This window comes from Electrona antarctica (assembly GCF_951216825.1).
Source record: "Electrona antarctica genome assembly, chromosome: 21".
Lineage (NCBI taxonomy): Eukaryota > Metazoa > Chordata > Actinopteri > Myctophiformes > Myctophidae > Electrona > Electrona antarctica.
In genome coordinates this window covers 6,910,115-6,934,114 of record NC_136802.1, presented here as the reverse complement: position 1 = coordinate 6,934,114, position 24,000 = coordinate 6,910,115, and the positions used below count along the sequence as shown (strand labels likewise).

The 24,000-nt window shown below is 49.1% G+C and overlaps 1 protein-coding gene across 1 annotated transcript in view; it reads right to left on the bottom strand.

Annotated features, from left to right (window-relative positions):
• ppargc1a (peroxisome proliferator-activated receptor gamma, coactivator 1 alpha) overlaps nt 1-13,959 on the bottom strand; it is a 53,641-nt gene extending 39,682 nt beyond the window's left edge. Inside the window, exons 1-2 of the mRNA XM_079490634.1 lie at nt 13,840-13,959; nt 7,699-7,878 (exon numbers count right to left, since the gene is read on the bottom strand). Of these exons, the coding sequence (XP_079346760.1) occupies nt 7,699-7,878; nt 13,840-13,887 (228 nt within the window). The 5' untranslated portion in view covers nt 13,888-13,959. The remainder of the gene's footprint in view (nt 1-7,698; nt 7,879-13,839) is intronic.
• Between the last annotated feature and the right edge of the window lie 10,041 nt (nt 13,960-24,000).

The following is a 24,000-nucleotide window of genomic DNA, read 5'->3' as shown; positions in this document are numbered from 1 at the left end:
TTAAGGCCTGCCATCTTTATTTTACTGTCTGCAAAGCCCCGCGGTTCCCATTTGGAATGTGGTGGCGGGGCTTTCATCATGTGAGCTGGCCCTGAGCCAGGCTTCGGGCTCATGTGTCTCCCCATATTGGCCCTGAGCCAGGCTTCGGGCTCATGTGTCTCCCCATATTGGCCCTGAGCCAGGCTTCGGGCTCATGTGTCTCCCCATATTGGCCCTGAGCCAGGCTTCGGGCTCATGTGTCTCCCCATATGTCGCTTTAACCTACAGTGTCGTACGTTCGTCTACATGTCTGTCCTCCCGTCTATTTATATCTGTTAGTTGTGTCTTTTGTGTGTATGTGTGTATGTGTGTGTGTGTGTGTGTATGTGTGTATGTGTGTCTGTGTGTATGTGTGTATGTGTGTCTGTCTGTGTGTGTGTGTGTGTGTGTGTGTGTGTGTGTGTGTGTGTGTGTATGTGTGTATGTGTGTCTGTCTGTGTGTCTGTCTGTGTGTCTGTGTGTCTGTGTGTCTGTCTGTCTGTACTCTTGCTCAGAAAGGAAATTGTCAGTTCTCTGCTCTATATGTATAAGTGTCTTCTCTATAATATAGATCACATGTTGTCTCTGAAGACATTTTACATATTATGTCAAATGTCTTGAGACAGAACATGTGATTTGGCACTAAAATACATTTTAATTTCATTGTCTGTCTGTCTGTTTGTCCAAATCAGGCTCCCACAAGAACATCAAACGTAAGATTGTTTTTGGGGGGGGCAAATAACTAAAAACAACCAATGTTATATTTGTTCGGCAAACAGCTGAGGCGTAACATGAAATCTGCCAGGGTGAATATATGACTGAACAACGTCGGCCCACCGCGCGGGACCACGGGTCACCCCACCGCGCGGGACCACGGGTCACCCCACCGCGCGGGACCACGGGTCACCCCACCGCGCGGGACCACGGGTCACCCCACCGCGCGGGACCACGGGTCACCCCACCGCGCGGGACCACGGGTCACCCCACCGCGCGGGACCACGGGTCACCCCACCGCGCGGGACCACGGGTCACCCCACCGCGCGGGACCACGGGTCACCCCACCGCGCGGGACCACGGGTCACCCCACCGCGCGGGACCACGGGTCACCCCACCGCGCGGGACCACGGGTCACCCCACCGCGCGGGACCACGGGTCACCCCTATACACTTTTATCTTTGGCAGCACACAGGAAGCCACACAGCAGCAAGCTCCCCTTAACAACCAGGGCCCGAAATAGAGCTGGTACTTCAGTGGTTGGCCCATTTTGATGAGGTGTCGAACACACTGTACCGGTTGAATGATAGCTGTAATGTAGGTGTGCACGTGAGTGTGTGTGTGCATGCGCGCAGCCAGCCGCGAGCGCCCGCATATGAGCGAGTGTGTGTGTGTGTGTGTGTGTGTGTATGTGCATGCAGTCAGTAGAGTGGTGACATTTTGTGTAGGGTACACAGATAGGACAGTTACGAGGGGACAGACCGAAAGGCCAGCCAGGGGACATCTGAGGCTGAAGACCTGATGCTGCTTAGTGGACGGCCAATAGGCTTACAGGACACAGCCCAGTATGCACGCCAAAGCACAAACTGAACTGAATTGATCCTTACGGGGTGGCCATAGCTTAGTGGGTAGGGAGGATGGCTGGTTCTGAGAAGGTCACCGCGGTTCCAGCCACGGTTGAGGTTTCCCTCATGAGCTCAACCACAAATGTCACAATGGAAACATCTTCGTCCCCCTAATGATCAAACTCCTCTTGGATGGAACTTTCCTTTCCCCCATAACAATTTTACGGCTCCCTAGCAGTGATTCTCAACCTGTTTCATTTCAAGGACCCCCAGTTTTACATGCATATTAGTCTACAGACCCCCCATGTAATGGCATTTCTATCTCTGGGACCCCAATGTATATTGTAAAATCAATGTTAAATTAACTCTGAGAGTGCACAAATGGAACCAAATGGACCCGTTATTTGTACACTCTGAGTTAGAGACCCATATAAGGGTCCATTTGGTTCCAAACTATCTTTTAGCTGCATGGGGACCCCCTGGAACTCCCCTCAAGGACCCCGGACCCCACTTTGGGAACCACTTGGTATACAGGCAGCACTAAGTCAGAGTAATCTACTAAGAGAGTGGCGACACTAGCGTTGACTCCCATTCTAACAATGAAATGCTCATTCTATCTCAATGTGATAGTTCCAGCCATAGGAGCAATGTTTGGAACTATAGCCCATAGGCATCCGCTTTGTCTCAATGGAATAGTTCCAGCCATAGGAGCAATGTTTGGAACTATAGCCCATAGGCACCCGCTTTGTCTCAATGGAATAGTTCCAGCCATAGGAGCAATGTGTGGAACTATAGCCCATAGGAGCAATGTTTGGAACTATAGCCCAATAGGCACCTGCTTTGCAGCGAGATCAAAGCATGTCGCTACTCTCCTACTCTACACTCTGCACTAACTGAGTCACCAGCCGTTTACTCATTTGCCAGTGTGTGTCACGTAGCGTCCCGTCGCGCACGCAGCAACGGGGCTAAGGTAAACAAGCATACGTTGCGAGGAGGACAGACTGGAGATCATCTCAGTAGCAGAGCAGAGAGGAGGACAGACTGGAGATCATCTCAGTAGCAGAGCAGGGAGGAGGACAGACTGGAGATCATCTCAGTAGCAGAGAGGAGGACAGACTGGAGATCATCTCAGTAGCAGAGAGGAGGACAGACTGGAGATCATCTCAGTAGCAGAGAGGAGGACAGACTGGAGATCATCTCAGTAGCAGAGAGGAGGACAGACTGGAGATCATCTCAGTAGCAGAGAGAGAGGAGGACAGACTGGAGATCATCTCAGTAGCAGAGAGGAGGACAGACTGGAGATCATCTCAGTAGCAGAGAGAGAGGAGGACAGACTGGAGATCATCTCAGTAGCAGAGAGAGAGGAGGACAGACTGGAGATCATCTCAGTAGCAGAGCAGGGAGGAGGACAGACTGGAGATCATCTCAGTAGCAGAGAGGAGGACAGACTGGAGATCATCTCAGTAGCAGAGAGGAGGACAGACTGGAGATCATCTCAGTAGCAGAGAGGAGGACAGACTGGAGATCATCTCAGTAGCAGAGAGGAGGACAGACTGGAGATCATCTCAGTAGCAGAGAGAGAGGAGGACAGACTGGAGATCATCTCAGTAGCAGAGAGGAGGACAGACTGGAGATCATCTCAGTAGCAGAGAGAGAGGAGGACAGACTGGAGATCATCTCAGTAGCAGAGAGGAGGAGGACAGACTGGAGATCATCTCAGTAGCAGAGAGGAGGAGGACAGACTGGAGATCATCTCAGTAGCAGAGAGGAGGAGGACAGACTGGAGATCATCTCAGTAGCAGAGAGGAGGACAGACTGGAGATCATCTCAGTAGCAGAGCAGGGAGGAGGACAGACTGGAGATCATCTCAGTAGCAGAGAGGACGACAGACTGGAGATCATCTCAGTAGCAGAGAGGAGGAGGACAGACTGGAGATCATCTCAGTAGCAGAGAGGAGGAGGACAGACTGGAGATCATCTCAGTAGCAGAGAGGAGGACAGACTGGAGATCATCTCAGTAGCAGAGCAGGGAGGAGGACAGACTGGAGATCATCTCAGTAGCAGAGAGGAGGAGGACAGACTGGAGATCATCTCAGTAGCAGAGAGGAGGACAGAATGGAGATCATCTCAGTAGCAGAGAGGAGGAGGAGGACAGACTGGAGATCATCTCAGTAGCAGAGAGGAGGACAGACTGGAGATCATCTCAGTAGCAGAGAGGAGGACAGACCGGAGACGGCACACGTCAAACATTCAGATGCGTTTGAAGGAGGAATGTGGTCCTTAATTTCCTTTCTCTGGCTTTTGATTGATTGATTGAATACGGTATTAACAGTTTGAAGATATGGTGCGGTTATACGATGATGCTAAAAGGATACCAAGCCCATTTGTTTCCATTGTGGACCTGTGTGTTCAATTCATTCCACTCGTGCATTCTTTCTTTTCTCCCATTTGTAATAAAAAAAGATCAGACCTCTCTCTCTCTCACACACACACGGACACACACACACACGCACGCACACACACAGCTGTCCCATTTGGTTCCATTCTCAGAGGTGCTGTGGGGGTGACAGCTGCACCCAGCTTCCTGCTATGCTCACTGGGACACATTGCAGCCTCAACACGCCCTGTACCTGCTGTCTCCGTCTTGCTTCTTCTGTCTTACTTCTCTACGCACACGCACCCACGCACGCACACACGCACGCACATACGCACGCACACACGCACACACGGACGCACGCGCACATCTCCATTTCATCACTGTCCAAGAAATCATGCTGAAGTGACAGGCATCAGCCATTCAGTTACAACAACAAGACTCTGTCTGTCTGTCTGTCTGTCTGTCTGTCTGTCTGTCTGTCTGTCTGTCTGTCTGTCTGTCTGTCGCATGTTTCATGATAACTACTTTTATGTATCTGATGTATTGCCATGCTTTGTTCTTGCTTATTGTAAATCGCTCTGGATTAAGAGCGTCTGCCAAATGCCTAAATAGTAAATTGTAAGTCAGTCAGTCAGTCAGTCAGTCAGTCAGTCAGTCAGTCAGTCAGTCAGTCAGTCAGTCAGTCAGTGGGAACACCAACATGACAAATTGCTAAACTACTGAAAGACTAACAAGCACTTGGGAGCTGTGTGTGCTCTCAACTGTGTGTGTGGTGCGTGTGCGTGTGTGTGTGTCCGCGTGCATGCGGGGACATTCAAACAATGGTTTCCTAAAACAGACCTTCCTCCATAACCTGCACGGTGGACCAGTGATTGGAACGAAATGAGTACGCCTGTATACGTACGACTGTGTCTGCGCATGTGCACAAGTATAGCTATTGTATGAGCACGTGAACTGCATTGTATTTCAAACACACGCACACATGCACGCACGCACACGCACACACACACGTGCACACACACACACACACACACACACCCTCTCTGGTATTTTTATCCTTCCCCTGAGCCACTCATCGACCGCAGAGCCATATCACTCTCAGACGACAACGGAGCCATGGTCACACCACCTAGCACTCAAGGCACCCCCAACCCTCACCCCTCTTGCTTGTGCGTGCGTGTGCGTGCGTGTGCGTGCGTGCGTGCGTGCGTGCGTGTGTGTGTGCGTGTGTGTGTGTGCGTGCGCGTTGTTGGGGAGGGTAGGGGAGGGGAGGGTCCACAGCCGTAGCAAGCATGTGGTCATATAAAGACCACTTCGGTGGAGGTAGAGTTGGTGACGTGGAGGTCATGTGTGGAAAGAATTCAGTCTGCTATCAACTGCTGCCTGTGCTACGTCAGATGGCACGCACGCACACATGCGTCACACGCACACATACACACACACACAGACGCACACACACACACACGCGCGCACGCGCACACACACACACACACACACGCGCGCGCGCGCGCGTGCGCGCGCGCGCGCGCGCACGCACGCACACACACACACACACACACACACACACACACACACACACACACACACACACACACACACACACACACACACACACACACACACACACACACACACACACACACACACACACACACACACACACACACACACACACACACACACACACACACACACACACACACACATTCCAAAAATGTGACTACATGACAAGCCACAGACATGGATAGCCATGTGCCATATTTGTGATGCAATATAGGTTAAAGAGTTCACAGTCCGCAGTCTCTCTTGTCTGTCTCTGCCACTGACTGAAGCTACTGATACAGACCTAGGACTGAAGCTACTGATACAGACCTAGGACTGTATGGGGACTGAAGCCACTGATACAGACCTAGGACTGAAGCTACTGATACAGACCTAGGACTGTATGGGGACTGAAGCCACTGATACAGACCTAGGACTGTATGGGGACTGAAGCCACTGATGCAGACCTAGGACTGTATGGGGACTGAAGCCACTGATACAGACCTAGGACTGTATGGGGACTGAAGCCACTGATACAGACCTAGGACTGTATGGGGACTGAAGCCACTGATGCAGACCTAGGACTGTATGGGGACTGAAGCCACTGATACAGACCTAGGACTGTATGGGGACTGAAGCCACTGATACAGACCTAGGACTGTATGGGGACTGAAGCCACTGATACAGACCTAGGACTGCATGGGGACTGAAGCCACTGATACAGACCTAGGACTGAAGCTACTGATACAGACCTAGGACTGTATGGGGACTGAAGCCACTGATACAGACCTAGGACTGCATGGGGACTGAAGCCACTGATACAGACCTAGGACTGTATGGGGACTGAAGCCACTGATACAGACCTAGGACTGTATGGGGACTGAAGCCACTGATGCAGACCTAGGACTGTATGGGGACTGAAGCTACTGATACAGACCTAGGACTGTATGGGGACTGAAGCCACTGATACAGACCTAGGACTGCATGGGGACTGAAGCCACTGATACAGACCTAGGACTGAAGCTACTGATACAGACCTAGGACTGTATGGGGACTGAAGCCACTGATGCAGACCTAGGACTGTATGGGGACTGAAGCCACTGATGCAGACCTAGGACTGAAGCTACTGATACAGACCTAGGACTGCATGGGGACTGAAGCCACTGATGCAGACCTAGGACTGTTTGGGGACTGAAGCTACTGATACAGACCTAGGACTGTATGGGGACTGAAGCTACTGATACAGACCTAGGACTGAAGCTACTGATACAGACCTAGGACTGAAGCTACTGATACAGACCCAGGACTGAAGCCACTGATACAGACATATAGGACTACATCGGGACTGAAGCCACTGATACAGACCTAGGACTGAAGCCACTGATACAGACATATAGGACTACATCGGGACTGAAGCCACTGCCTTTATGATCCGTGCCAGTCACTCTATGTGGACTTTGGTTCTCGTTACACAGCGAGAGGAGAGACGGCAGAATGTAAAGGAAGAAGGGGACAGAGAGAGAGAGAGAGAGAGAGAGATATCTATATGGGCAAAGAGTAAAAGTTTGAATTTGCAGCATTTGGCCCCATTTTTCTATAATGGACACTGTACAGAGTTTACCAGCTGAGACTATATACATTCAGGTGTGTTTTTCAGTCTGTGCTGAATCACATAACTGTGGATAAGGGAGCCTATACCGTTGGGGGGGCCGCGATCATAACAAGGGGACAAAGGTCCCCCCGCGGCTTATCGTCACAGGGGCCTCGGCATTATCTTCCGCCTTTGTACTTTTCAATATGAAAGGTCTGTTTGTAAACTGTTGTTGTGCCGCTATAGTATTCGGCCGGCATTTAAGGAAGCAGTTGCGAGAAGCGTGTTCAATGTCTTTTTTTTAATCTCACTGACACTCCTCCTGACCTCCTGACCCTACACACTACAGTGACTACAGCAGGAGTTCATTCCACTTATCTATGGAAGCATAAAGCTGCCACAATTCAAATGAAATGGCAAAATACGAAAAGTCAATTTTGGCAGCTTTATGCTTCCATACTTCCATACATCAAATGACTGTGTCTCAATGTATAACCTATAGAAAGTCCAACGGCGTGGATGAGAGCATTTACAGACATCTCACAAACAATGTCAAGGAAACAAACAAACTAACAAACAAACAAACAAACTTAAAGAGCATGTCAAACCTACCTCAAATAGATTGGACACCTCGTTGCCATATTGACTGGAAATGATCTCCGATTGGTCGCTGTACCACTTGAGGCCGCCCAGGAAGCTGTCGGCGTCCAGGTCGCTGACATCCAGCTCCGAGAGGTCGAGTTCCGGAAGGTCCGGACAGAGGGGCTGGTCTTCACCGACTAAGGCAGCACACTGGAGGAGCAAGGAAGGGGGTGGGTAGGGTAGGGTTGGGTAGGGTAGGGTAGGGTGGAGGGGGTGGTGGGTAGGGTAGGGTATAGGGAGGGGCGGGGTTGGAGGAAACAAATCAGACGTAAAGATCGAGGGTCAAATTCGTCGCACATTTACGATTTGGACATTTGTGGGGCAGACAGACAGATGCTTTTATCCAGGATTCCAGGGATCAAACGTCACATTTCTATACCATATATAGGCATATATTATGTGTAAATATAAGGCAGGGGATGAATACATGAGATGAATCAGCATATATCACATGCTTTAACCAAATGGACCCCCAGCATCCCTATCCCGGTGGCGAAACGTTTGCCACAAGGAGCAGATCTACAAGCTCACGACACGTCGCAAACAGTGAGCTTTTCTATAGAGATTTGGTTTAGATTTGAAAAAGGTGTACCAAGGGTGCCAACAATGGAGGGTTGAAGTGGTTAAGACTAAAGAGCTTGTCAGTCAATTCAAATAAATAAATAAATCTCTGTTGTGCTTATTATAGCAGCCTGCCTATCCCATATATAGCTAATATAGCCTCACTAAATTAACCCATTCATTATTTCCTAAGCCAAAAAGGGGCCGTTTTTGAATGGCAACATCAGCTGAATTCTTGCCACCTGCCTGCACTGAGCTGTTGCTCGTGCCGTGCGTCCAACTTGTGGCACACCAAGTGCCCTCCCTCACTCCCTCCCCCCCCCCCCCCCCCTCCCCCCAACACATTGTGGTTGCTGTGAACTGGGTGAAACTATAATGCTGCATGCTGACATTTTCATTATTCGCCAAATCGCTTTAATAAAGTCCAGTCGATGTAGTATAGAGGCAATACAACCGCTGACCTTTCGCCCCCCTTCTTTGTGGGGACTATATCGAAAGATACTCTGAATAGCAACCACATCAGACGTTTGACAAGTTAAAGGGGCCCTGAGGTGGAGGAGATTGCCAAGCCAAATGGCTCTGTGCCCAATTTTCTGTAAAGGTTCCAAGAAACTTCCAAGAAACGATTTCTTTCCCCACTACACCCCTCACGGTTCTTCGGAGGACGGCCCAGAGTAAAGCACTGTTAGGCCTATACATTAGCCTACATGTGTCAAGAAACAGTTAAAATATATTAATCGCAACCGGTTCAATATGCATGTGTGGATCATGTGGTCCCGGTAGGGGGTCATGTGGTCCCGGTAGGGGGTCATGTGGTCCCGGTAGGGGGTCATGTGGTCCCAGTAGGGGGTCATGTGGTCCCGGTAGGGGATCATGTGGTCCCGGTAGGGGGTCCAGCCACTGATCATGTGGTCCCGGTAGGGGATCATGTGGTCCCGGTAGGGGGTCCAGCCACTGATCATGTGGTCCCGGTAGGGGTCCAGCCACTAAAACAATCATGTGGTCATGTGGTCCCGGTAGGGATCATGTGGTCCCGGTAGGGGGTCATGTGGTCCCGGTAGGGGACCATGTGGTCCCGGTAGGGGTCCAGCCACTGATCATGTGGTCCCGGTAGGGGTCCAGCCACTAAAACAATCATGTGGTCATGTGGTCCCGGTAGGGATCATGTGGTCCCGGTAGGGGTCCAGACCATGTGGTCCCGGTAGGGGATCATGTGGTCCCGGTAGGGGACCATGTGGTCCCGGTAGGGGATCATGTGGTCCCGGTAGGGGATCATGTGGTCCCGGTAGGGGACCATGTGGTCCCGGTAGGGGTCCAGCCACTGATCATGTGGTCCCGGTAGGGGACCATGTGGTCCCGGTAGGGGACCATGTGGTCCCGGTAGGGGGTCATGTGGTCCCGGTAGGGGACCATGTGGTCCCGGTAGGGGGTCATGTGGTCCCGGTAGGGGACCATGTGGTCCCGGTAGGGGGTCCAGCCACTGATCATGTGGTCCCGGTAGGGGACCATGTGGTCCCGGTAGGGGGTCATGTGGTCCCGGTAGGGGACCATGTGGTCCCGGTAGGGGACCATGTGGTCCCGGTAGGGGTCCAGCCACTAAAACAATGATGTGGTCATGTGGTCCCGGTAGGGGACCATGTGGTCCCGGTAGGGGGTCCAGCCACTGATCATGTGGTCCCGGTAGGGGTCCAGCCACTGATCATGTGGTCCCGGTAGGGGTCCAGCCACTGATCATGTGGTCCCGGTAGGGGTCCAGCCACTGATCATGTGGTCCCGGTAGGGGATCATGTGGTCCCGGTAGGGGATCATGTGGTCCCGGTAGGGGACCATGTGGTCCCGGTAGGGGATCATGTGGTCCCGGTAGGGGGCCATGTGGTCCCGGTAGGGGTCCATGTGGTCCCGGTAGGGGTCCAGACCATGTGGTCCCGGTAGGGGACCATGTGGTCCCGGTAGGGGTCCAGACCATGTGGTCCCGGTAGGGGATCATGTGGTCCCGGTAGGGGACCATGTGGTCCCGGTAGGGGACCATGTGGTCCCGGTAGGGGTCCAGACCATGTGGTCCCGGTAGGGGACCATGTGGTCCCGGTTGGGGACCATGTGGTCCCGGTAGGGGACCATGTGGTCCCGGTAGGGGATCATGTGGTCATGTGGTCCCGGTAGGGGATCATGTGGTCCCGGTAGGGGTCCAGACCATGTGGTCCCGGTAGGGGACCATGTGGTCCCGGTAGGGGGTCCAGTGGATCATGTGGATCCAGTGGACCATGTGGTCCCGGTAGGGGACCATGTGGTCCCGGTAGGGGACCATGTGGTCCCGGTAGGGGATCATGTGGTCCCGGTAGGGGTCCAGTGGATCATGTGGATCCAGTGGACCATGTGGTCCCGGTAGGGGACCATGTGGTCCCGGTAGGGGACCATGTGGTCCCGGTAGGGGACCATGTGGTCCCGGTAGGGGACCATGTGGTCCCGGTTGGGGACCATGTGGTCCCGGTAGGGGGTCATGTGGTCCCGGTAGGGGGTCATGTGGTCCCGGTAGGGGACCATGTGGTCCCGGTAGGGGTCCAGACCATGTGGTCCCGGTTGGGGGTCCAGACCATGTGGTCCCGGTAGGGGTCCAGACCATGTGGTCCCGGTAGGGGTCATGTGGTCCCGGTAGGGGTCCAGATCATGTGGTCCCGGTTGGGGGTCCAGACCATGTGGTCCCGGTAGGGGGTCCAGACCATGTGGTCCCGGTAGGGGTCCAGACCATGTGGTCCCGGTAGGGGTCATGTGGTCCCGGTAGGGGGTCATGTGGTCCCGGTAGGGGACCATGTGGTCCCGGTAGGGGTCCAGACCATGTGGTCCCGGTTGGGGGTCCAGACCATGTGGTCCCGGTAGGGGTCCAGACCATGTGGTCCCGGTAGGGGTCATGTGGTCCCGGTAGGGGTCCAGCCACTGATCATGTGGTCCCGGTAGGGGGTCCAGCCACTGATCATGTGGTCCCGGTAGGGGTCCAGATCATGTGGTCCCGGTTGGGGGTCCAGCCACTGATCATGTGGTCCCGGTTGGGGGTCCAGCCACTAGAACAAGCCAAAGTGAAACGTAAGCCATTGGTGGCACGGCAGCTTTTCCACTCTATAAATTTCTTGGGAAGGACATCAGCCAAAGTATACCGAGAGCTTTCGCACGGAAGGCTTTTGAGGCCTGGGGGCAAAGCCGGGAGACAAGTTGGCCCACACACTGACACAAAGGGTCACTTCACACGGACTCCGGGGCGGCAATGCTGTAAGACGGACGTAGAGAGCCTACCAGTCGTACGTATACAGTACGTCGTGCCAAATCCATTTTTAACTTCGGGAAAAAAGACACCACGGTGTCAACATCCATCAGCCCTCTCATGATCGCACCAACATCATGCTTATAGTTATTATGAGACTTGATCCCCTTCCTAATGCTAAACGAGCCAGACAAATTCACTGCGCACGTTATCATCCCTTCGCTCTGGTAAGGAAGAACAGAGGCGAAGCAACCTGGAGGCGAATAGCCCCCCTCCCCTCCCCTCCCTCTCTCTCTCCCTCTCTCCCTCTCTCTCTCTCTCATGGTTCTAATGAAATAGCGCCTCCAGACAGACAGCCAGGGCGCACCGCCCCGTCCGTGCCACTGATTTACTCACGCACGCACAGCACATAAAAGCACCTGCTATGGGGAAGCTTATTAGGAGAAAGACAGTGGTCTTTCGAAGCAATACCCTTATTGCAAAGAAAGCAATGCTTTATGACTCTAAACCACACAAACATTTAGTCTTTATACAATTCCCTATAGCCTGGGGGTCAACAATTTGTAAAAAAAAAATGCGAGACATGCTCCACGAAAATATATACGCTCAGCCTTTTCAGAGATTTTCGAACGGGAGCTGTCAAACGCAGAAGCTTTTGCGAAAGCATTGCACCTTATCGCTCAAATGACCAAGTAGGTCTGCCTATCAATTATTGACGTGACGTTATAAGTGGAAAGGGGTGAAGGCAGCTATCCTTCATGTAAAACAAAAAATTAAAATAAAATAAAAACATCGTCACGATCAGTCACAAAATAATCCAGTGCATCTATTTACGGTATAGTGCGTTTTCTTTTAATGTGTTTTAGTTTTTTTAACCGAATCATCTTCAAACACCACCAAGTGATTAACGAAGCAAAGAAATGCAGATAGAGGCTGCAGTCATATCATGGAGTTAAGATTGAGGGGAGCTTTCTATGTCTGCAGACAAGTAACACGGATATATACACATTGCTATACTGACACCCAATCGTCCGTATAACAAATTGAGTTAAAAACAAAGTATAGCAAAGAATGTCTGTGTTTCTGTTGCATTGTCGTTTTCACGCGCGGTCGGAGCTTTCAGATTGGCTCTCTCTGAATATATCGCTCGATAACATTCTTGTCTAATCTTGTCAAAAATAACAACGGTACAACTCCAGCACACGCGTCGTGTGAGAAAGGTTGCACATTGTACGCTATACGCAAAACACTATCCAATTTGGCACCGCCGTGACCGACTGACGGTGCGACGGCAAAACCATGCAGCGATCCGGTGTGTCTCTCTCGCTCCAACGGCCGGGGAGGTTGGCGCACAGACCTGCAGACGCGCCCGGTTACCGGTACCGGGGAGCCCGGAGGAGGAGTGACGCTCCCTCCTTCACTCCGTCCGTCCGAACAAGCTTTTATTAACATGCTCGATATCCCGATATGATATCTATGGCACTAGTCTGGGCTGGCAGTCATAGAATCAGAGAGATCATTAACGCCAACAGAACAGTGGATTGGGTTTTTTAGTAGAGAATACCATGAGACGTATTAGGAACCATGTTCTGTTCTGTTATCTGGACACGACACACATACGGACGTTTCTGAAGCAAGGGGGGGGGGACGGAGCACACGCACGCACGCACACGCACGCACACACACACGCACGCATACGCAGGCACACACACAGTCACACACACGGTGGTGGTGTATCGGTGTCTGGAAATATCTCCGGCCAGCCCAGCGTGTAAAACATTCTTTCCGACTGCTTTCCTTTCCTAGTAGTGAGACGTCCTGACCGTCTCTCTCTCAGCTGCTTCACGACAGCCAGGCACAGCTCACTGACTCGCGCAGCAGGACTAAAACTATAAAACATCACGATTCAAAGAAAAAGAAAAAGAAATAACGTTTTTTTTTTGTGTGTGAAATATTTCCATGACTTGTCATGTTATTCCCTTCCCGTACGTGCGTGTATATCCCTCGCAATGCTCGCATCCTCTCCGGCTGTTCCAGATGCGCGCTTACACAGACAGGCACACAGCAACCAGCCCAGCACCATGGGAAAGGAGAGCAGAACAGGCTTTAATATACAGCCCCATATATTCTCTCTCTCTCTCTCAACCCGTCTTGGATGTTTCAGTCAGTTGCAGGTCCAACATCGTCCCAGTCAGAGAAAAAGAACAAAAAAAAACGGTCCAGGCTAGATCAGATCAAAGACGGGAGGATCGCGCGGCTGCTGCAAATAACTCGGATCATATATAATAATTGCTCACCTCTAATTCTCTCCACACAGAGTCCTGGTTACACCTGTCCCACGCCATCCAGCCGCCGAATGACGGTCCCGACGCAACAAAAACAAAAAAAAGAAATTAAGACCAAAAAAGCCAAAAAAATCCACACTCCTCCGGATCCAAGCTCCGCTCCGCTCGCTCTCACACAGGCAACTGCCCCGCGCCGAGCTAGGAGGCTGAACCGAGGGCACCTGTCTTACAACTGCTTTCCATCACATGACAAAGCTATTAAAAGTAGGCAGGGGAGTGACTCCGAGTCCCCGCTGCCCCCCTCCCTCCCCCCCACTACTCACCGATGACGTACAGCTAAAGCAGGCGGGGTCTGGGAGGACTGGGGCTGGCTTGCCTTGCGCGCAGCATGGTAGGAGGACTGGCTTTAGATCCTTTCCAAACTATAATAAAAACCGCTCAATTAATGACACGGCAGAAGATAAAAGACATTTCAAAACCACAGCCCACGTACATTTGTCCGTTGCACTGACTTATCAGGACGGTACGCCTCCTTCCTCCGTTGCAATATTCATAAGACCGTTACGTGTTTTCGGTTAAACCATGCATTCCATGCGCGCACGAGCGAACCGGCCCCCATAATGTATAGAAATAAGCTATAGCTGTGGTCTTCTTTAATCAAGGTTCTCATCTCACTAGAAGAGTGATGACGACTCACGAGAGAGAGAGAATTAACGCCTATTTGTAACATCATGAATATACAATCCAATAGCAAACTATTAGCTTAATATATATGGCTATATGCATGCGCAATCACTTTCCCCCTTCCTAAACAGATTATGCGATTAGTGTGTATAATGAAAATACAATACACTGACGGGGTGGGTGTGGGATATCAGCAGCCGGCGTTATGGTCAATTTGACTCGCACATGCGTGTCTTAAACTCTTAACGTTTCCACACCAAAGTTTAAGTTGCCGCATACATACATGTCGCAGAGATGGCACACGCCACACAGACACATAGCAAGTCTTTCCCTTTCTGTTTTCGCGTTGGACAGCCTATAAATATAAGTTAAAACCCTTAAAATAAGTAGCCTATAGGCCGCGTCGTGTTTAAAGACTAGAGTTAGGCTCCTCTATACCAAATAAGGCGACTCGGTGCTTTTGACTCGTCCGTCGGGCAGAATAGAAGAGCAGAGCAGGTGACAGTATCAACCGTGTGGACAGTGTCAACAAGACACTGTATAGTCAACATCACTACAGAAAATAAAAACAAAGGCTCTTGTGGACATTCCAAACAGAGTGGTTAGGTCCGTTGGCTCGTGTGGGAGTAATGGATCTATAGTGTATAAAAGGAATTATGTTGTTACATATCAGATAGGCTACATAAACATGTATTCTTTATTCTACATTAACCCATTTAGAGTTTTAGACCTTCTAAATAGTGACAGTTTTCTGAAAAACCCATGTTTCTATAGGTCAGTCGTTTTCATGTCAAGGACCCCCAAAAATATATGTAATTGGCCGTTGACTGAAAATATGTTGTTTCAGGGACCTCGCAGAAGCAAAGATTTGAGTTAAAAAAATGTTCGCTCTGAAAGATTATAAATTCAAAGATTTGCGCCACAGTTTTACGATTTTTCAAAAATAGCAATAGCTATATTTCAATAGCTATTAAAGTATAACATAATGCTTAAAACACCAAAAGGGGGTACAGTGACTATAGGTTACTGCATGTAGGCCTACAAGAGCAAATTACATTAAACAGCATGCAGGCAATATTTCCCTTTTCAGTTTTTTTAAACAAATAGCTATAGGCCTACCTACTTAATATTCTTTCTCCAAATAACATTTGCGAATAGTAACAATGACAATTATACCCCTAATGTAAACATGTATTGTTCTTTACGGATATGCTACTCATAGCAACACCAAGATAACGTCTAAACAATGCTATTTCCATAATAGGAAAGGAATTTTCTCCATGGAATATGACCAACCCCAGTTCAATTTCTGCTGTTGTGAGTCTATTAACTCCACCTGAGCATGCAAGGAGCAATTGTCTCCCTAAATTAGTGAGCCAAATAAGTCTCATTAAACACGAAATTGCACAGAAACCTGTAAAAAGGTTGTGGGACCGGAAATTTGGATTTGTACACAATGTGTGCTCCTCTGTGTGTGTGTGTGTGTGTGTGTGCGTGTGTGACGTGTGTGTGTGCGTGCGTACTGCGTATGCATACTTAACTGCCATCTATGGGCATTTGTGCCCATAAATCTATACATCTGCCCCTCCACGCGAGCCTAGAGATGCTACCCATGCCACAGTGAAACCCGATCCGAGCAGGTGGTGTGTGCAGTGACCTCACAGAGCCCAGATGGACTACCTAACCGCACAGACGTATTTTGGACGGAACATGGGAGCGACACCACGGAGCTCAATGGTATAGCTGGCTTCACGACCAACGGCGGAAGTAAAACACACATTTAGCTTAGTTTGTTGGTTCGATAGAGAGAGACACAAACGCTACAACCCTTTGTCAAGTCCCGCCTGTGGTCCTGCCCCTCTTCGCACCCATTGGTTGCCGTTTCGTGGTTGGACAAAAATCCTCTCTCTCCATCCACTACTATTGAAATAACATGTTTTTCAGTTGCTTCATATTGATATTCTGTGCACTCAATTCTTATTTTAAACTTGGCGTCAGTAAAAAGGAACATCCCAGATGCAGCATGGTGACTGGGCATATTATGTTTGTTTTGAGTTTTTCCCCAAAAAAATGTTTTAGCAAATTCAACATAAACCAGGCGGAACCAGGGCGGAACAAGGCAGAAAGAGCCTGCTGGTTAGTCAGTCAGGGACCAATCAGAAGGCTGACAAAGGGTGACATGCTCCATGCTTCAACACAAGTCCACACCCACAACACCAGAGGGAGTTCAACAAAACCATGTGCAACCCAGATTCGGCACAAACAAGGGGCTAAATTAATTTCGCTCCAATATGCCACCAAAATGTGGAACGCCCTAGCTACCAACAGTCATTAAGACATGCGAATCCCTTGACTCCTTCAAAACCGCTCTCAAAGGTCCCTTGACTCCTTCAAAACCGCTCTCAAGGGTCCCTTGACTCCTTCAAAACCGCTCTCAAAGGTCCCTTGACTCCTTCAAAACCGCTCTCAAAAGGGCACCTATACGGACGGCTGCAATTCGAAACTGGCCCCTGTAAAATCTGATTCCCCCCCTCACTGTATATGTTTTTACCTACACTATGATTTCCTGCTTTTGGCTACATATAAGTGTATTATTTGTACGTCTCTAAATGTTTTGATGAAATGAAAATGGGGGACCCTATTGCAAACAAGTAGAAATTATTTTATGCATTAAGAGAGAGACAGGTGAACAAACAAACTACATTCCAGGATACACTTGCTAGGGCAACAGAAGACGTACATCACCGTACTGTAATCGTGAAATGCAGATTAGAGTTTGCACCATAACCCATTTCGACCTGAAAACGTCTCTAAAATGTCTTCTAAATCCTGTTTCTATGTCAGTGGTGCTCAGCCTTTTTCACATCAAGGACCCCCAGAATTATCTGTATTTGGCCGCCGACCCCCATCTGAAAATATGTAGTTGAAGGGACCTCCCCAGCATCAAAGATTTTAGTTAAAAACGTTGGCTCTGAAAGAATATATATTCAAAGATTTGCGCCACATTTTCACGATTTTCCAAAAATAGCAGACCTACAAGCTCGTAGCGCGCCACTCGGTGGCGCGCTATGAGCTTGTAGATCTGCTATTTTTCAATAGCTAAAGTATAACATAATGCTTAGAACACCAAAAAGGGGTTCCCGCCGTGAATGGGATAATGAGAGACCAGGCTCTCAGAAAGCAGCAGGACGGCCCTCTTCGATATGAGACAGATGCTGGAAGCGTCTAGGTCTCCTGCGTAGCGACACGTGACGCACTCTGAAAAAAGCCTTATCTGATTGTACTCTTCATGCCAATTAACTCGTTCTGGGCGGGAACTCCTTTTTGGTGTTTCAAGCATTACGTTGTGCTTTAGCCATTGAAAAATAGCAGATCTACAAACTCATAGCGCGGCACCGAGTGCCGCGCTACGAGCTTGTAGGTCTGCTATTTTTGAAAAATCGTGAAAATGTGGCGCAAATCTTTCAATATATATTCTTTCAGAGCGAACGTTTTTAACTCAAATCTTTGCTTCTGGGAGGGTCCCTGGAACAACATATTTTCACATAGGGGTTGGCAGCCAATTTCATATGATATTGGCGGTCCTTGAAATGAAATAGTTTGAGCACCACTGACATAGAAACATAGGGTTTTTCAGAAAAACTGTCATGTTTTAGAAGACATTTGTTAGAATCGAACTTAGGTCTACATGGGTTAAGACAACGGGAGCTAAATATAACAAGACTGTTGTGATTTTCTTTCCTCAATGGCTTTTGATTTTCTTGTTCTTTCCCCCTCCTCGCCCAAAGGGGCTGCCATCCGATATGTACGTATACACAGCGGTATATAAAGGCGGGGCAAGTTGTACAACCTTGTTGAAAGAACGGGTATAATCTTAGCAATGCTACACGGGCTTGCATTTCAGCCACATGACATGTCAGTCGATAATGAATGGCTATAAGTCTTATGAGGAGACCGGTCCAAAGACAGTTTCCTCTTCAAGAATAAACGGGGGATAAGGAATGTTTATCAGCCAACAACGCCAAAGGGATATTTGGAAAGCGAAGCCTTGACAGCAGCAGTATCAACATGATTGCATACGTGGCCACTCTGCTGTACAGAGAGTGGCTGCGGGTTGTACTCTCACACTGTCCTTGCATTAACACGTTTAGACCTGGGAACGATTCTACACATGCCTTCTAAAATCATGACAGTTTTCAGAAAAACCCTATGTTTCTAATGTCAGTGGTTCTCAAACTATTTCATGTCAAGGAGCCCCATAATTATCTGTATTTGGCCGCCGACCCCCATCTGAAAATATGTTATGGACCTTCCAGAAGCAAAGATTTGAGTTAAAAACGTTCGCTCTGAAAGAATATATATTCAAAGATTTGCGCCACATTTTCCCTGATTTTTCTAAAAATAGCAGACCTACAAGCTCGTAGCGCGGCACTCGGTGGCGCGCTATGAGCTTGTAGATCTGCTATTTTTCAATAGCTAAAGCATAACATAATGCTTACAACACCAAACGGGGTTCCCGTTCAGAACGGTTTAAGCCATTCCCTATAGATAATAATGCCTCAAAGGATTTGTGTCCATAGGAAGGAGTGTGAAAAGTTGTTCACACCCATTTGCTGCAGCAGAACAGATTGTCAATTTGATGGACTTGGACTTCTATATAAAAGGCACACAATCCTTGGAAGCTTTCAGATGTTGGCAAATTACGAACCATAACCTTTTGCAGAGAGATTATGCTTCTTAAAGATTCATTAAGGCCTACAAATTAATTGAAAAATGTTAGTTAATGGCTAAATGGTTCACAATTAAAAAATAACTCTGTGTGTGTTAGCAGTACTGTGGCGGTGGTGGTGGCTCAGGGGTAGAGTGGCTGGATGGTAACCGCAAGGTTGCCAGTTCGAACACTCCCCCAGAGTTAGTGTCGAAGAGTCCTTGAGCAAGACACTGAACCCCTAATTGCTCCTGATGTGCTGGTTTGGTGCCTTGCATGGTTTCCGCCGCCATCGGTGTATGAATGTGTGTGTGAATGGGTGAATGTAATGCACCATCTATGTAAAGCGCCTTGGATAAAGGCGCTATATAAATGCACCAATTATCATTTACTGTGACCACGTGCCGAGGAGCACCCAGACCCATTCTGCATGTGCTGGGTTTACACGTGTACTTACTGGGCTACTGGCCGTTTACAGAAAACCAATGGGTCTATACGATTAAACGATTTGCCCCATGAGTCACAAGTGGTGGACAAGTGGAGCTCTCATGACCAAAATGAGGCTAATCCCACAGATAATTATCTCTGACTACTGGACGTGACTTGACTCACACCACGGAGTCGATCAACCCAATGGTTCTTATTAGACTCCTGATCAAAAATTCACCAAAACGTTGATAGTATACCGTCGTGAATATTTTAGTTATAGTTAGTGGAATCGTCTGATCTTTTTGCAAAACCAGCCATCATCTTGTATATTAGAGCAGTTAAAAGCTTTTGGAAAATGGCATGTTTTTTATTTTATTTAAATTTTTATTTTTCTCCAGAAAGTATGTGCGTGCTATTGGTCTGCCGAAGGCCGTTGCTGTTGCTATTAGTGTGTGGGATGATTCATATCACTTTGTCACATGTCATCGCTCCCAACAGAATCTATCCTAGCATCTGGCCACGTTGATGCACGGCGGCTGAACTCATATGAATTAACACATTCTGGACGGGGACCCCTTTTTGGTGTTTTAAAGCATTATGTTATACTTTATAGCTATTGAAAAATAGCAGACCTACAAGCCTCTGGCGCGGCACCGAGTGCCGCGCCAGAGGCTTGTAGGTCTGCTATTTTCTTTTAAATCGTGAAATTTGTGGCACAAATCTTTGAATATATATTCTTTCAGAGCTTAACGCTTTTAACTCAAATCTTTGCTTCTGGGGGGTCCCTGGAACAACATATTTTCAGATGGGGGGCCGGCGGCCTATAACATATAATCTTGGGGGTCCTTGACACGAAAATGTTTGAGAACGACTGACACATAGAAACATGAGTTTTTCAGAAAACCGTCATGATTTAGAATATATATTTGTAGAATCGACGGTAGGTCTAAATGTCTTAATCGAGTGCGGAGGCGCTGCAGAGAGCTCTATCTGTTCACGTATTGTTCAGGAACATGATAAGATGGCCAATCTTTTCTCTCCCGCTCGTCATTTGACGTGCTTTCGAGGGCAGGGACGTGCAGAGAGTGTTAGAGGGGCAGGGGCTGAAATCCCGTAAGAGGGCACTTTTGGGGCAAAAATAGCAGATCTACAAGCTCACAACACGTCGCGCTGCGACGCGTTGAGAGCTTGTAGATCAGCTATTTTCGGGGCGCAACTCAGCACTCTTTAGCTAGTGGAGATGCGGTGTAACGACATGGATTTCTAAACAAATTTGTTCAACGCAAAATACTGTGTTCAAGTTCAGCAGACTTCTGAAGCAATTCTCCTGAATGCTGCCTTCAGGTATGGCATGTAAAGGAGAGGAGGGGCATTTGCATTTCTTTCACCATGTAGTAAATGCTATACATTCGTGGTCTGGAAAAGGGCAGTTGTTTTATAGACTGGGTAAAAGGGCAGTTGTTTTACAGACGGGTAAAAGGGCAAGGGGCTGCAAAGCCCCCTTTGATGTCAATGTGTGCACGTCCCTGCTTTCGGGGCGGCATGGGCACCCGGGTAAAAAAAATAAAAAAATCTCCTCGGATAAATCACTGATGTGCTCGTTGCGTTAAAAGGACAGGGTGGAGGTAGGGAGGAAGTGGTCATCACGTTTCACGATAGTCGAGCATCCTGCTGCCATAACATGGGATATTATAAATGCAGCGCAGTACTGACCACAGGAAGTGTAAGGGGATACAGAGCCGTGTTGCATAAGCTCCGTTCTGATATCAAATGATGGCGTCCAGGCATCCAGGATACTCTGCCAACAAACCATAATGAGGTCATGCTGTCATTAGAGCCACAGCTAATCCACAGGTTGGTAACTTAAGATATTGAAGTTTATGCTGTGCTCTTAATGCAGGGGTTCTCAACCCGTGGGTCGCGACCCTTCGGGGGGGTCGCGTTAAAATTAAATGTTACTGTGCAAGCTCCGTGTATACGTCTCGTCTGTTGCAGGCGCTCATCCTGAAGGATGCACGCATATACGCACACACGCACGCACGCCCCCCACGCACGCACGCACGCCCCCCACGCACGCACGCCCCCCACGCACGCACGCCCCCCACGCACGCACGCCCCCCACGCACGCACGCCCCCCACGCACGCACGCATGCACGCCCCCCACGCACGCCCCCCACGCATGCACGCCCCCTACGCACGCACGCCCCCCACGCACGCGCGCCCCGCACACACGCGCACGCACGGGAGAGTAACATGCATTAGGCAATGGGCTATACCAGCGTGACGCCACAAATTATGCCTGCATTCCCCCGTCTTGCCGTGCAGCGTGTAGCGGGTACAGCCTCCCCCATACAGAGACGACGCGTTGCCCTTCATATAGAAGCTGTCACCTCGGCTCTCCCTGCATGCAGGCGTGTAATCCTTCCCATCAATGAACTCCACACTGTGTCATTTAGCAGCTCTCAGGATGGCGGCCACTTTCCCCCGCTGAGAGTCCAGCCCGTGTTATTAACACGTTTAGACCGGAGAAAAGATTGTCTTCTAAATCATGACAGTTTTCTGAAAAAAAAACATGTTTCTATGTCAGTGGTTCTCAAACATTTTCATGTCAAGGACCCCCAAAAATATATGTAATTGGCCAAGCCGACCCCCCATCTGAAAATATGTTGTTCCAGGAACCCCCCCTAAGAAGCAAAGATTTGAGTTAAAAACGTTCTGAAAGAATATATATTCAAAGATTTGCGACACATTTTCATGATTTTTCAAAAATAGCAGACCTACAAGCTCATAGCGCGGCACTCGGTGCCGCGCTATGAGCTTGTAGATCTGCTATTTTTCAACAGCTAAAGCATGACATAATGCTTAAAACACCAAAAGGGGTTCCCGTCCAAAATGGGTTAAGGCGAAATTGCATGAAGAGTTAGCCATCGGTTAACCACGGCTGAGCTGAGGAATTGAAAAACAACAACATCGGCGGACTGCACGCAGAGGATGGTAAACACAAAACAACAGCCTGAGGCGCTGCAGGACGGTTGGGTTCTGCCCACCCCCATCCCCCCCCCCCATCCCCCCCACACCCCGTTTTCCCCCAGCAGGCTTATTTTTGGAGGATGTAGTACCAGCCACCATGACTCCCCACAGATGAATAATACCACGGTCGTTGGGGCGAGGAGGCACGTCTGAGGCTTGTATGAGCTCCCCGTTGTTGTATAGGCCGCTGTTGGGATTGTTTAAAATCATCCGTATGAGTCATTAAAGATACATGTGTGGGTAGTGGTGCAGGAGGAATGCCAAATAAAAGGTGTACAAAGGTGTGGAAGCATGTAATGCTGCATGGAGCAGCGTCCGTCCCAGGGATGGACTTGTGGAGCACTTTGGGTGCTCGCTTGGATCGCAGCACTCGCCAGTAACATTAAAATGCATGTCGTCATGAGCAGTGGCATATCTACAATAAGGCGAGGACAGGCGTCCGCCGGTCCAAATCGATTTTCTGCCTGGCCAAAATCCAGACCTGAGACCTGAGAACTATTAGTGGACAGCGGATTGGCCGTTGTGCGTATAGAGCGCGACCCTCAATCACCCAATCGAATGCAAATGCAGGCCTTTCAGCCTTTGTATCCTACTGTCTGGCAGGTATATCTCTTTGTATCCTACTGTCTGGCAGGTATATCTCTGTATCCTACTGTCTGGCAGGTATATCTCTGTATCCTACTGTCTGGCAGGTATATCTCTGTATCCTACTGTCTGGCAGGTATATCTCTGTATCCTACTGTCTGGCAGGTACAGTATATCTCTGTATCCTACTGTCTGGCAGGTATATCTCTTTGTATCCTACTGTCTGGCAGGTATATCTCTGTATCCTACTGTCTGGCAGGTATATCTCTTTGTATCCTACTGTCTGGCAGGTATATCTCTTTGTATCCTACTGTCTGGCAGGTATATCTCTGTATCCTACTGTCTGGCAGGTATATCTCTGTATCCTACTGTCTGGCAGGTATATCTCTGTATCCTACTGTCTGGCAGGTATATCTCTGTATCCTACTGTCTGGCAGGTACAGTATATCTCTGTATCCTACTGTCTGGCAGGTATATCTCTTTGTATCCTACTGTCTGGCAGGTATATCTCTTTGTATCCTACAGTCTGGCAGGTATATCTCTGTATCCTACTGTCTGGCAGGTATATCTCTGTATCCTACTGTCTGGCAGGTATATCTCTCTGTATCCTACTGTCAGGCAGGTATATCTCTCTGTATCCTACTATCTGGCAGGTATATCTCTGTATCCTACTGTCTGGCAGGTATATCTCTGTATCCTACAGTCTGGCAGGTATATCTCTGTATCCTACTGTCTGG